Source organism: Lutzomyia longipalpis, chromosome 3, assembly GCF_024334085.1.
Source record: "Lutzomyia longipalpis isolate SR_M1_2022 chromosome 3, ASM2433408v1".
NCBI lineage: Eukaryota > Metazoa > Arthropoda > Insecta > Diptera > Psychodidae > Lutzomyia > Lutzomyia longipalpis.
Window position 1 is genome coordinate 4,946,889 of NC_074709.1, and position 13,466 is coordinate 4,960,354.

Sequence of the window (13,466 nt, forward strand, 5' to 3'; positions counted from 1 at the left end):
CTGTTTTCGCGCTCTCGTGCCTTTTTTTTTCTTGCTCTTCTCTTCTCCCAATCTTCTCTCTCTCGGCAGGCCAAAAACAACACTCTCCGCATAAAATTTAATCTCTTTAATAGCTAACATATTATTGTGCATCTTCTGGTCAAATCTGTGGCGTATGGAGAGACGACCATAAGGAAGTTACTCCGACTATCCGGGGGACCGTGACATTTCCCACGGGGAAGTCATTTGACCAAGGATGCAAAAAAAAATTACTTGCTGACGCCAAGATTTGTCGTATTCTGCCCAAGTAGCTGCATGAGGTGGAAGTGCTGTGGATCAATGGGTTTGTTGCATTCTGCATCATATTCCGGTCCCAGTGTCCACAGGGATTCCAAATCATACAGCTTCCTTGCTTGAGCTGAAAAGATGTGCAATGCAATATTCCCCATGTCCATTGCAATCCAATCCCGGCAGGTTTCTCCTTCAATCTTTGGGATTTTATCCTCCGGATAGCGCTTCATTTTGTACACTTTCCGCACAAACTCCGCCAAACCTCGCATGTGTCTTGTACTGAGAGCCGTGGCTACACACAGGTAATCTACGTACTTCAGTTCCGGTGATAGCTGGCAAACGAATATATCCTTGCCTTTCTCCTTCCTGAGAAGTTCAACGAGATCTTCAATCTCAAACACTCCCGTTTTACCTCCTGTCAAGCAATGAATCTGTTAAAAAATAATTCCCTGATGCTTCCAAGGAGCTCAAGCTCCTTTTCCCACATTCAACTTACTGGACAAATCGATTCCTTCATAGGGATCTGGTCCTGTAATCTCCATTTCCTCTTCTTCCAGCACCCTGGCTCGTTCTTCCTCAACATCAAAGATTGTCGGTGATTGATTCTCATCGAATACTTGATACCTCCTCGAAACAGCTCCTGGTAGTGCTTGATTCACTTCCTCCGGTATCTTTTTGCTGCAAAATCCTCGAGATTGCTGGGAAATCCATGCAAAACGACAAAAGGAAATTCCTCGCAAAATTCGCAACATGTTGTTTAAGGTTATGTTCAATGTGTATGAAAAAGGAGATATGATTTGCATGCGCAAGAGTGAGAAAGTGCGTGAGCTGAAGTGAGTAGAAGTAGTCAATCAATTTGTTTTTCTTTCACCAACTTCACACTATCAGTCTTTCTCACTCTCACACAAGGAGATTGAGATATTTGCTTCTCATTTGGGGAAAATCACATACGCGCGTGGGGAAACAATTGGGAATTTGGGGTCAACTGGGTAATACTGTAGAACGACAAAAGAAGACAGGCGAGATTCGCTTTTTTTTGCGTGAGGCCAATTTTCCATTAATTTTGTGAGTTTTTGCGGGACGGAAAAGTATGCGATAGAGTGCAGTGGTGAGTGCGAAAAGTGAATTCAACAGTGGCAATATGACATCGAGCAGCATTGAGGTGGAATACGGGGAAATCAACAAGAAAGAAAACGGATGGTCCCAGGCTTTCCAGGTGGGCCTTTTTTCCCTGAAATTCCTCCACGCCGCATCACTTTGGGCTACCCGCTGTACGTCACGGGGTCCCATGGGACCCCATGGGGGCTTCCTGCTGTGTGCGCAAATGGAATTTTGGGAAGAATTTGGGGGAAATTGGGGGAATTATCTGGAAGAAAATGATGTCATTCCAAACACAAGCGCAGGGGCGTGCAGAAAGTGCGTGCGTTTCCCAAATTTATTTATTACGAGATGGCATGAGAAAAATACTTTCCTCTCACTCTGGCACTGAAGTTGTGTGCGTGACGTTTGTTTGTAGTTGTGCGGAAAAATTTTAAAAAATTAAATTTCCATGGAAAAACTCATTTTTGGGGCGCCAAAAGTTGGCGGGTAGCTCAGGGGGGCCCAAAGTACGTTCAGTAAAAATTTGGTGGCGCAACTCGCCGGATTTTTTTGGGGAATTTGCACGACTTTTTCTGGCGCGGATTTTGAGAGTTTTGAACCAGGGGTACCAAACGACGCGGCGTCGCTTCCTGGTCACAAAAAACGCACTTTCGCTGGGAAATTCGGCGGAAAACGCGAGAAAACTGCGAAAAACTGAATGTGGGAGGGAGACAATATCAGTGACGTGCACTGTCTCGTTTTCTCTTATACAAAATGTACCCAAAAAATAGTAGTGGTGGCTTTTGGAACTAAATTTTTACCGCGCCAATTTCAAAAAGTAGTCAAAAAAGCATGAATTTTATATGGGGGCGCTACGAAGGGGGGCTCTGGGGGGGAAATGAATGTCGTTGGTAAAACCCGCCTGGTATCAGTAGTCTCTGTACCAAATTTCATCACGATCGGACCAACGGTGTAGAAATGCATAGCTGTACAGGAACGAAATGTGACTTTCCCAATGCGTGAGGGAAAATTTTTTTTAAATTTATTATTGATCAGAGAATTTTCTCTTTACCCGGCCTTCTCTATAGACCATCAAGGATAAATGTGAACTGGAGGCCAAGCAGAAACAATTCACACTCGATGAATCAAAGAGTATTTCCAATAGAAAGTACAACCGTTACAGAGATGTCAATCCCTACGATCACTCCCGGATTGTCCTTCATCGCGGTGACACCGACTACATCAATGCCAATCTTGTTAAGGTACTACAGAATCCCTTATCATCCTACACCGAAAGAAAAATATGCTAGAGGTTTAGAGAATTGTTGTTTACTGGAGCTGGGGCTGTCGGCCCAGTAGAGCAGTGGCAAAGCGGGCAAAGCAGACGGTCCCAGTGCCCGTTTGCTCTATCCCTGGGAGGGTCGGCGGGTTCGAGACTCGGTAGTGTTCGATAGGCTGTAATGCAGATATGAAAAAAGATCTCATTCTTTAGGGAGGTAACTCTTGAACTGATATTGACTGCCCTGGACCGTTGCTTGTGACAAAAACTTATGAATGAAGAATATTCCTAACACAAAGTTACAATGCGACAAAAAATGCCTCTCTGAGGTTGACAGCTGCTCATTAAAAATCAAGCCAAAAATTTATGTAAGAAGCCAACCCCAGTAATGGGACAAATGACTGTGTGTTGTTGTTGTTTACTAGGACTCGTCGCTAAGATAGTAGACTTGATTCTCCCACATAGAGACACACGAGTCACTAAATCGATTGTCAAAATGTCATAATTCGAGGTTTTCTGTAATTTTAGTCTCTGATTGAGTAAAAATGTCTCTAGTTCTAGTTATTTTTCTTTCGGTATACTTTTTTAGATTATTAGATTCAGACTCTAGGGTTTTAATGATAATGACTTTCCTAGATGGAACGAGCAAACAGGAAGTATATCCTCACGCAGGGACCTCTTCAGCAGACTGTCTCGCACTTTTGGCTAATGGTGTGGGAACAGGACTCGAAAGCAATACTAATGTTAAATAAATTAGTTGAGAAGAAGCAGGTGAGTTGGGGATCCCCCCTCCTTTTTTTCTTTCACGCAAAAATAGAGAAATTAATATTTGAAAAAAAAATTCTTAAAAGGTCAAATGTCACCTGTACTGGCCAGAGAAGATTGGCGAGGAGCATCGGATGAATTTAACAGATGTCGGCCTCATTGTTGAGTATTTGAAAGTGGAGGAATTTGTGAATTTCTCCATACGCACCCTAAGACTGACAGATATGGAATCCACGAAATCCCGCGAAATCTTGCAGTTTCACTACACAACATGGCCCGATTTTGGCATTCCCAGCTCACCCGTGGCTTTCCTGCTATTCCTCAAGAAGGTACGCGAATCGGGGGCACTCGATGACAACGTTGGACCCCCTGTTGTACACTGCAGTGCCGGTATTGGGCGTTCCGGGACATTTTGCCTCGTTGATTGCTGCCTCGTGCTGGTGAGTCCCAAATTCATTTTTATGAGCTTCCTGGTATAAAGATTGTTGCTTATTCACTCACTTTGAAGCCTTCCGGAAAGTCCAGGAATAAGCTCCTAAAGAAGTTCTTAAGAATTCCCTTCGAGAAAACTAAAATTTTCTGCCAAAATTCTCTTTTTTTATAGATTGAGCGCGAAGGTGAGAACAAGGTATCAGTGCAGGATGTTCTCCTGGAACTCCGACGCTTCCGTATGGGCCTCATTCAGACCGTTGATCAACTTTATTTCTCCTACCAAGCAATTATTGAGGGTATTAAACGCCTCAACAATCCTGTAAGAATCTTTCCTTTTTTTCTGATTTTTCTTCCGTGAGTTTTTGTATTAGAAGAAAGGAAATCTTTTGTTCTTTCAGAATGACGATGATTACGAAGAAGTGGCAGTGATTCAGCAGCAAGAAGATGAAGAGAATGGTGAACAAGCACCACCGCCGCTTCCACCGCCACGAGTTGATTCCCTCCATAGTGGTGGAACACCTGCAAAACCATTGCCTTCAGTTCCTGCCGATGATAATGGGGAGGATGCGCTGCCGGTGAATGGGAATAATGCCGATGGGGGTGTGGAGAATGGGATTGGGAATGTGGATCGTCCGCTACCTCCGCTGCCGCGTGATAATTCGCTGGAGAAGGTGGATGAGTCGCAGAGTGATCATGATTCGTTGGAGGATGAGGACGAGGATGAATTGGCGGAAGATGAGGCTGATGAGGATGAAGATGCCGAAATGAGGGATGATGATGGCACGGAGAAGAATGGCTTGGACAACAGCAATGATTCATTCAAGTCTGATGAGAATATTGACAAGTAATTAGAGACTTTTCTCGAAGCTCCGGCATCAAAAAAACTAAATTTTATTAATTTTTCTTTTTGCAGTAGTCAAGAGGAGGCTCTACTGAGACGTAGGAAGCGACAGGAGAGGCAGGACGCCATGGCGGAGAAAGTGCGCGAAATCAAGCGGAAGCAGAAGATGAGTGAAGAGTCTTCGCCGAAAAAGCGCAGGTCACTTATGATTACTATAGCTGCTGGTGTAATTCTTGGTGTAATTTGTCTCTATGCCTATGTTAAATTCACATAAAACTTTCGCGCTGCGCCACCCCCTAATCACCTGTGTTGGGGGGACTATCATCCTTTTCAAATGCGCGCGAACAAAAGACATCTACCCCCCCAAAATACATTCTTTTCTCCCCCCAACTCCCCCATTTCTTACGTGATTTTCCAAAGTTTCTTCTTTGATTTTCTTTTTTTTTTAACAAAGTCGTCCTTTCTTTTTCTCTATTATTGATACATTCTATCTTATTCCAAAAAAGGCTGTAAAACGTACCGCGACGGACTAACAAAAAAAAAAGGATTGAAAAATATATTAATTGTAGATCTTATTTGTTTTGCGTATTTAGGAACAAAAGAAGTCTCCGTTAACACATTTATTTGTTAGAAAAATCATTAAACCTTCGTCCTTGATGAAACAAACAACAAGAACTTATAACCATTTACCCACAACACCTTCCCTTTCGCCCTTCATTCGATAAATCACGCGCAATATTTTTTACAAAACGGATTGTAGAGAATATTTTGTAATGGCACAACGATCTAATTACAAGAATTTTTTTTTTGTGAGGAGAATTTCACATTCTCGTGCACACGGACACAAGGAGGTCTCAAATTGTATTTGAATTTTAGAAAAAAAATCTTGAGGAAAAAAATTGAGAAATGATAAGAAATTCATGATAAAAAAACAATCCATTAAAAAGAATTTTTAATGTTTTCTTGAATAAAAAAAAAACAGAGCAGAGGGCAAAAAAGTTGGGAATTTTGATGAGAATAGAAGTGATTAAATGGGAAAGAACGTTTTGTGTGATACCGTATTTTACAGAAAATAAATTTAACCATCATTAAAGAACAACAATTGATTGGAAAATTTTTATTGATTCGTTAAGTTCGCAGAGATCGCTCCGATTAGTTGAATCATGCAGCAAATTTGCCTGAACTTTCCCTCAAATTCTATAAAAGTTCATAAATAATTTCGTAAATATTTAAGAAAAAATATTTTTGTATGTTCATTTGACTTTTTAGCTGTGTTTTTTTCAGACACAGCTTTTAAGCTCTGCAAATAATCCCAACGAAGAGAAATCATTAAATTTTGCCTTAATGCTATTCTTCGTTCTTCTTGTGTACTTTTGTTGAAAATAGTGATAGCTTTTTCGAATTAAATGATTCAAATTGAGTTTAGGATTTCAAAAGCCTTCAATCTTTTTCTGGATGAGCTTAAAACAAGGTTTAAAAGAATGTTTAGATGCTAAAAAAAATAGGCCTTAATCTTAATAATGAAGTCCGACTGTTCTTAGTAAACAAAAGAACAATAGAATATTAGTTTATTCAAATCAGACTAATTTTCTTTGAGATGTAGCGTAATCTTAAAAAAACATAATTTCAAGATAACCAAGGAGCTATAAGATATAAATATTCATAATTAATTAGACTCAATAAACTTTCTAATATCAAGAACTGTCATTCCCAAAATATATTTTTTTTTAATTTTTTCAAAGGCAATAGGACCGGCAGTAATGAGTTATAAAGGGTTAAAGGGCTTCAAATTAAGAAAAAGCTTTCTAAAAAAAACACAGCTAAAAGTCATATTCATGTGATATTTCATTTGAAACTTTAAAAAATGTTTAAGGAAAAAATGAAGAATTTGTTTCTGTAAAATACGAAGCATTATTAGTTAGGTATCTAAACTAGGGATTCGATAGGTTTTTTTTGGAAAGGATAGAGACATGATGTTTTTGCAAATTTAGGCTAGGATCTTAGCTTTAGCCTAGGTTAGTCTAGGTTTCGTCTAATAACCCTTCTAATTCTAGAAATTGTCTTTAATTCTAAACCACTTGAAGACTATTTCCCATTTTCATTTCTCAAGAAGATAAAAGGCTGAAAGGATATAGTTTTCAACGAATTTTAACCTAGCCTGCCTAACCTATATTTCCCAAATGATTTTAGCTCCGAAATGAAGATTAATTTATCATGAATTTCTTCAATCATTTTTCAAGTCAAAACTTTGAAATATTTTTTTGAGAAAACTTCTTGCCGTTTGCACAAAAACTAACAATTAAAAAAAAAAAGTAAAAAGATAATAAAGGATAGTTTAAATTGAGATTGTGGATAAAAGTAATCAAAAAAATTGAATATTTTATATAAGAATATTATATTTTAAAACTCGATAGATAATGATCCTATTTATACAAGAAACGACACACAACAATTACTAAAAAAAAAATTTTTAAATGAATTAGTTAAAGTAGAATATTAACTACCTACCAATTAACATTCGATTAGTCGTGGATGTTTTGTGACGTAACAACAACAAAATCAATTTCGACAGACTTTTATTCTTATTGAATTTTTCTTTTTTGGAATAGGGGAGACCGGGGTAAAAATAGTCAATTTGCGTAAATCCTTATCTGTAGGATTCCCCAAGGGCAAGAAAATTTCCTCGATAGGTCATTCTTATAGGAAATTTCCTGGCCTACAACTTTGTCTCAGACCACTTTTCTCTATCTCCACGGGAAATATGAGTTTTCGAGCTTTTCCTAAACCCTTCCGCTTCTGACTTTTTTTAAACGCGGCGGGTAAATATAGTCACCAGTTGGCTAAATAAAGTCGGTCGAATTTTCCGGCATTTCCAATGAATTTCCACCTGAGAGATTGATAGTAGTTGATAGCTAAACTTCTCACCTTTTGATCCGCGACAAGGAATTTCACTTTTATACGCACTAAAACAGAGAATTTTGCGATTTTCTCAAACACGCCATTTTGCAACAAATGAATAGAAAATATGCCAAAAATTTCGATCTCCCATATGATTTACATGGGATGACTAGATCTACCCCAAGGGGTATGTTTTGATTCAAAAAATTGTAGAGAAAAATCATTAAAAGTTATTGAAGAATACACCTTGGCAACATTTTCTGCACTAATCCAGCTAGTGAGAAAAATTATCAGATGGGAAAACTGCTGAAGGAAATGTTCGGAAAACGCGTTTTTCTCAATACGCAAAAGTTTGGGAAATGGGCCAAAAATCTATTTTCATTTTTAACTCCTAAAGTACTGATCGGATAACCTCCAAATTACTGTCAAAAATTATAGGTTGGTAGGGCTTTGCACCCTAATTTTTTCCGATTTTTCCGATTTATATTTTGGGAGAAATTGGCATTTGAAAATTCCAAAATGACTATTTTTACCCCGGTCTCCCCTACATATAACAACAACTACAAAAAAGTCTTTTGAGGTCTATTTGGAGGAATATTAACATAGAAAAAAAAACAAAAAAACATAAGAATATAGGAAGGATTTTGAGAAAGAAATTATATATTAACTGTGTATTGAATGTGGAATAGATTTCTTTTGATATTACAACTTGAGAATTAACTAAAAAAAAAACACGAAGAGGTAAGAAGATAAAGAAAGAATTTGGTGAGGAGATTTATAATAAAAGAAAAAAAGTAAATATTTTAGTGAAGATAAAAACAGAAAGAAATTAGAGTAGAGAAAGAGAAAGAGATAAGAAAAAGTAGAAAAGCGTATAAAGTAGATGAATTATATATTAGAGGACTTATTATTAGACTTTCTTTCTTTCTTTTCTACTTTACGCCACAAAAATGTGATGTCTTTTTTAAACTTTTTTTTTTTTAATAATACTTTTTTTTGCATTCAAGAACTTTGGCATTTTTTGAGCTCAAAGGATTGAAAAAAAAAACAGTGAGGTGTATAATTTTTTTGCATTTTTCTGTCTATTCAATATACAAACTATATATAATACTGTGTAAAATATTTTTACTAAACTATTAAGAGAAAGAAAAGAAAAAGAAAACAAAATAGTTAATGAGTAAAGAATTCCTTCGGCAAGAATTTTTCCAGGGATTTCCTTCATTTTCCAAATCATTCTTCTCAGCTCTTTTTTTTTATTAGAACAAATTTCCTTCCACCCTCCTAACTTGCGGGGAAGGAGAGATGGTTTAAAGAAAAAAAGAGAGAGGGTGGGTTTAATTTTCACAAACTATATACAAAATAAATTCTCTTTAATTTGTCAATTGAAAACAAACAAAAAATAAAATATAAGTGCATAATTTTTATCTCCTGTTCTCTTCTTTTTTTTCTCACTAATCATTCAACTCTGCATCTTTGACTTCTTTCAGGACACCGAGCAGTTCGCAAAGCAAAAGCGAGAGGGGTAAATAGAGAGAAGGGGGCAGTGAGGCAAATGAGGGATATAAAATGAGAAAGAAATAAAGATTTTTATGAAGCTGCTCTGCAAAACAAACGCAAAAGAAATTTAAGAAGAAACTCAATTTGCATTCTCACAGAGTTTTTAGAGAAGAAAGAGAAAAATTTATTATAGCTTTTAGGGGATTTGTGAAAGATGATAAGAAAACAGAGAAGAAATATTTTTACCAATGTATTTTCCACTATTTGACCCACAAAAGCATTACAAAAAAAAAGCGACAAAAGCTTTTTTTCTTTAAACAACAACAAAACTTTTTAAATTTCATTAGAGAGAATTTTTGAATATATTTGTGAGATGAAAATATTTTGTAATAATTTGTTAGCAAAGTTATTTAAAAAAAAAAAGAAGAAGTATTTTAATGAAGATGAAAAAAAATCACAAGTTAGATGAGCTTTAGGTGAGATAGAGAGAAAGAGCATTAGTTGAGTTATTTTTCAATTGTAATGAAATTGTGTTTATTTTTTAAGTTTTTTCTTCAAAGAAAAAAATTTCCACAGCATATTTTCACACCACAAAACATTCTTTTCTTGGCAATTTGTAATACAAAAATACCTCTTTATAAATTTTAACTCGCCCGATGAGCTCTCCTGGTCCCCAAAGAGTTCCTAAATTAGTTAATGTGGATGAGGTGAATTTTCCTTCAGAGAACAATGAATTAATCTCAGCTTAATGCAATTGATTATTTTTCAATTTTTATGGCATTCAAATAAATTCAACAAAATTTCTAAATCCGTTTCTCCTTTTTGGGCGCCATGTTGGTTTTTCCTGGTTTCTCATTAAAAGCACAAAAAGGTTTTAAAAGCTTTAAAATTGAATAAATGTGAACCGAAGTTAAGTTGGTTGTTATTTCTTCTCTCATTTAAATCCAATTTGCTCAAATTCCATTCAGTAGAAGCTGAAAAAATCATTATCTTTCGCTTTAATGTGGGAGGTGAGAAAAAAATCAAAATGGAGTCGTTATCAACTAAAAACCGTTAAGGGCGTTATGGTAATTATGGCAGATTCAAGAAAAATTCTTGAAAGAATGAAAAATAATTTAGAATGAGTTTTCTTCGGATCTTGAAGCAGTTTGGCTAAAATTTTTAACACAAAAATGAATCCGGATCTTAACCTAAAAATTTGCCTTAAGAACAGAGGGATTGTAATGAGAAAACCATTCTAAATAAATACTAAAACATCTCTCTTATTCAAAATATATTAGTGATCTAAAAAACCATAAAAGAAAATTGAAAATAATTAAATTCATTAAGCTGAGAGAAACTTCCGGAAGTCTGGCAGTGTCCGGATCGTGAAATTTCTTAAGGTTGAGGTGTTTTCTTTCTCTTTTCTAGGCTCCAGAAGCGAATCCTGTTCCTGAATTACTAATCAAAAATTCCTGCTCGGTTAACTTAATTGATTTATTCGGCTTTTCTTTTCTAACTTGAACAATATTTTCTGATTCAGTCAGTTCAGTTGAAACGGTTGATTTTGCTCTGGTTTGAGCAGTTTTCATATTTCCAGAACTTCGGCATTTTTAGAATCGACGAAAAACTTTGAAATAATTTAAAATTTTCAAATCTATCCGGATTTTTTTGGAAAATTGTGAAAATTTAAGAAAATTAAGATAATCTTATCAATTCGATTGTCCCATATTGTTCTGGTTTCAAAAAGAATCACTTAGGATCATTATGGGACAGTCTAATAAAATAAAGTTAGTGGACTGTTGACAAGTTTCTGCCGGGATTGTTTTTGCCTGTTTCCTTTTGCAAAACACTAAAAAACGTTTTGTTCGGCATTTTCTTGGCTAAAAAGTGGAAATAAGTAGCAAAAAATGAAGCTAGTGAGGTAAGACGACCAAACTGAAGCCCTCAAGATGATATTTGTGGCAAAATATGTTTAATTTTGCACAATTTTGAATCTTTTCCCGGCGTCTATGTTGTGATCATAACCTCAAACGCGCATTTGTGAATCCTCTTGCAGATTTCTCATGAAATTAAGTCACGAAACAGTGACAATTGAGCTGAAGAATGGCACACAGGTACACGGAACAATCACGGGAGTTGATGTAGCCATGAATACCCACCTGAAGGCGGTGAAGATGACAATAAAAAATCGCGATCCGGTGCAGTTGGACTCCCTCAGTATACGGGGTAACAATATTCGGTACTACATCCTTCCGGACAGTCTACCCCTGGAGACACTCCTCATTGACGACACCCCCAAGTCGAAGGCAAAGAAGAAGGAGGCTGCACGTGGGGGGACGCGCGGTAGGGGCCGTGGTGCTCGCGGAGGGCGCGGCGGGCCGCGTGGACGAGGCGGAAGGGGTCGTGGGCGGCGATAAATCACAACTTTCCAGCATTTACACACTTCTTTCGCGTCTGTATTGTAAGGATTTCTTTTCTCTATATAAATTACAAAATCATCTCATTTCTTGTAAATTCCCACCCCCGAGATTTTCTCTGAGTATTTTCGTTAATTGGAATGTTTGGAATTACTTTTTGTCCAAAATCTTCATCTTATGCTCCGTAAAAGAGAACGTAGAGGGAGTAGAAGAAGAAGCAGAGGAAGACAAGAATGGAAATCACAAGCATAGGCTTACGATCTTCTTTTCGCATTTTTGCCAGGAGTTCCTGATTCTTCTCCAGCACTCGTTTTATGTACTTCAGATCTTCCTCTGCCTGCACACGTTCTTCCTCCGGCAAATGCGGACTACTTATTCGCTTTTCCAGGGCATTTGTACGATGTAGGAGGTCTGAGATTGTCTCCTCAGCTGCCTTCACGGCGCATTCGTTTTCATTTCTCTATTTCAGAAAGATTTTTTTTTTTGAGGTCAGAGAAAGTTGCTTCCGGAAGGTTATTCCTAAATTGCCTCTCACCTGCGCCATTTGGGGAATGTTTTGCAGTCTTATTTATTGAGAAAGTTGCCAGACTATTGCATTTCCGGGTTCTCTGCCTTCGAAAAGTCTCCTTTTCCGTGTTTGTAAACAATTTTTAAATCGACTTTTGAGAGAGAAAAAAATTGCAACTGGGCGATGTTCTTTCGCCACAATTCGCCGCAACATCCGAACATTTTTGTGAGGTTATGTCATATTCCGGGTTGAGTTGAATTTCTGAGAAGATTGAGAACGATCGAAAAGGAATTCTAATTGGCAAATAAGTGGAAGAGAAGTGATAAAAAACACTGAGATAATGTCCGAGGCAAAGAGGAAGAACTATGGGAAGAATAATTACAAGAATGAGGAGATGAAGCATCGAAAGCTTAGTTTTTTGGAGCCCGGCATGAAAGGTTTCATGGCCACATGCAATTTCCGGGAAAAGGATTGTATCCGGGAGTGCTACAACATTCTCAATCAGTACATGGACACCTCGATGAATGATCCACCACCTGAGGAAGAGCCAACAGCTGTCAAGAAGAGCGATGACGAGGAGGAGGAGGACATTTCAAAAGCTCTGCAGAAAGATTTGGACAAGGAGAAGCAGCGGAATCAGAAGAAATTTCACAAATTCAACGTTGCCGACACCGGAGTTACCAATTGTGTCTTCATTGCTACATCTCTGGATGATCCTGTTGGGCTTGGGGTTAAAATTGCCCGTGACATCGCAGCCACAAAAGTTCAGCGTACAAAGTTCCTCCTTCGACTGATTCCCGTAGAAGTTGTTTGCCGTGCCAATCTTCGGAGTATCACAGACGCCGTGGGGAGTCTCTGCGACAAGTACGTCCTGCAGGAACCCAAAACCTTCTCCGTTGTCTTCAATAGACGCTACAACAATGCCATTTCACGCGATGATGTGATTAAGGAAGTCGCAGATGTGGTCACGAGCAAAAATTCCGGGAATAAAGTTAATCTCACTGAGCCAGAGATTTCCGTTGTGGTGGAAATCATCAAGGGGATGTGCTGCATTAGTGTACTTCCGGATTATTTGAAACTCAAGAAGTACAACTTGTTGGAACTCGCTGATGTGACTAATAAGGGTGAGACCAAAGGAGGAGGAGGAGGAGCAGCTAAAGAGACTCCAGTAGAGGCTCCCGAGATGCCTTCTGAGGGCACTGAGGCTGAAGGAGTCGCAAAATAGGTGCAAGGAGCAATCAAGGATGAAGATATTGAGGAGGAAGCCTTACCAGAAGCGACAGAGAAATCTTCAGACTAACTTCTAACTTATTTAATTTTGAAAATGAATTCAAAAGGATTTTCGATCCAATTTTTCATGAATTTCTAATAAAAAATGAATTTTTCTACTATTAAAAGGTAGTAATTTATAATGAAATAGATATTTTCACGAAGAAAATAAAGATTTCCTAAAAAAAATTAAACAAGTTTTTCAATTGAAAGTTAACCCTTGAAGGA

At 37.6% G+C, this 13,466-nt stretch overlaps 7 protein-coding genes across 8 annotated transcripts in view; 5 read left to right on the forward strand and 2 right to left on the reverse strand.

Moving 5' to 3' along the window:
• Positions 1–13,466, forward strand: part of LOC129791558 (trifunctional purine biosynthetic protein adenosine-3) — a 1,078,967-nt gene that overhangs the window by 273,277 nt on the left and 792,224 nt on the right. The gene's annotated exons all lie outside the window — the stretch shown is intronic.
• LOC129791559 (potassium/sodium hyperpolarization-activated cyclic nucleotide-gated channel 3) overlaps positions 1–13,466 on the forward strand; it is a 1,048,222-nt gene that overhangs the window by 132,173 nt on the left and 902,583 nt on the right. The window lies entirely within an intron of this gene.
• On the reverse strand, positions 84–1,054 carry LOC129791623 (uncharacterized). The gene is made up of 2 exons (XM_055829862.1): positions 767–1,054; positions 84–685 (listed from the first exon to the last, which is right to left on the reverse strand). The coding sequence occupies exons 1-2, from the start codon at positions 1,020–1,022 to the stop codon at positions 249–251; spliced, it is 693 nt and encodes a 230-aa protein (XP_055685837.1). The 5' UTR covers positions 1,023–1,054; the 3' UTR covers positions 84–248.
• On the forward strand, positions 1,245–9,658 carry LOC129791591 (tyrosine-protein phosphatase non-receptor type 61F). Of its 2 annotated transcripts, XM_055829819.1 has the most exons (8): positions 1,245–1,486; positions 2,439–2,612; positions 3,266–3,400; positions 3,481–3,834; positions 3,999–4,145; positions 4,225–4,670; positions 4,740–4,865; positions 9,053–9,658. In XM_055829819.1, the coding sequence occupies exons 1-8, from the start codon at positions 1,412–1,414 to the stop codon at positions 9,093–9,095; spliced, it is 1,500 nt and encodes a 499-aa protein (XP_055685794.1). In that variant the 5' UTR covers positions 1,245–1,411; the 3' UTR covers positions 9,096–9,658. The 2 variants fall into 2 exon arrangements, with proteins under 2 accessions (XP_055685794.1, XP_055685793.1); XM_055829818.1 differs by lacking the exon at positions 9,053–9,658 and having other exon boundaries at positions 1,268–1,486; positions 4,740–5,242.
• On the forward strand, positions 10,842–11,547 carry LOC129791641 (probable small nuclear ribonucleoprotein Sm D1). The gene is made up of 2 exons (XM_055829895.1): positions 10,842–10,965; positions 11,101–11,547. Exons 1-2 carry the CDS (start codon positions 10,952–10,954, stop codon positions 11,459–11,461), a joined length of 375 nt encoding a protein of 124 aa, XP_055685870.1. The 5' UTR covers positions 10,842–10,951; the 3' UTR covers positions 11,462–11,547.
• LOC129791646 (uncharacterized) lies at positions 11,479–12,103 on the reverse strand. The gene is made up of 2 exons (XM_055829901.1): positions 11,997–12,103; positions 11,479–11,921 (listed from the first exon to the last, which is right to left on the reverse strand). Exons 1-2 carry the CDS (start codon positions 12,003–12,005, stop codon positions 11,637–11,639), a joined length of 294 nt encoding a protein of 97 aa, XP_055685876.1. The 5' UTR covers positions 12,006–12,103; the 3' UTR covers positions 11,479–11,636.
• LOC129791619 (THUMP domain-containing protein 1 homolog) lies at positions 12,122–13,320 on the forward strand. The gene has a single exon (XM_055829858.1). The coding sequence runs from the start codon at positions 12,310–12,312 to the stop codon at positions 13,192–13,194; it is 885 nt and encodes a 294-aa protein (XP_055685833.1). The 5' UTR covers positions 12,122–12,309; the 3' UTR covers positions 13,195–13,320.

Bases quoted from the DNA above. Each gene is read 5' to 3' on its own strand.
- LOC129791623 (XM_055829862.1), bottom strand. From the start codon at position 1,022: ATGTTGCGAATTTTGCGAGGAATTTCCTTTTGTCGTTTTGCATGGATT. The intron at 686-766 runs GTAAGTTGAATG...ATTGCTTGACAG, and splicing joins TGAAGGAATCGATTTGTCCA to GAGGTAAAACGGGAGTGTTT.
- LOC129791591 (XM_055829818.1), top strand. From the start codon at position 1,412: ATGACATCGAGCAGCATTGAGGTGGAATACGGGGAAATCAACAAGAAA. The intron at 2,613-3,265 runs GTACTACAGAAT...TGACTTTCCTAG, and splicing joins TCAATGCCAATCTTGTTAAG to ATGGAACGAGCAAACAGGAA. The intron at 4,671-4,739 runs GTAATTAGAGAC...TTCTTTTTGCAG, and splicing joins TCTGATGAGAATATTGACAA to TAGTCAAGAGGAGGCTCTAC.
- LOC129791619 (XM_055829858.1), top strand. From the start codon at position 12,310: ATGTCCGAGGCAAAGAGGAAGAACTATGGGAAGAATAATTACAAGAAT.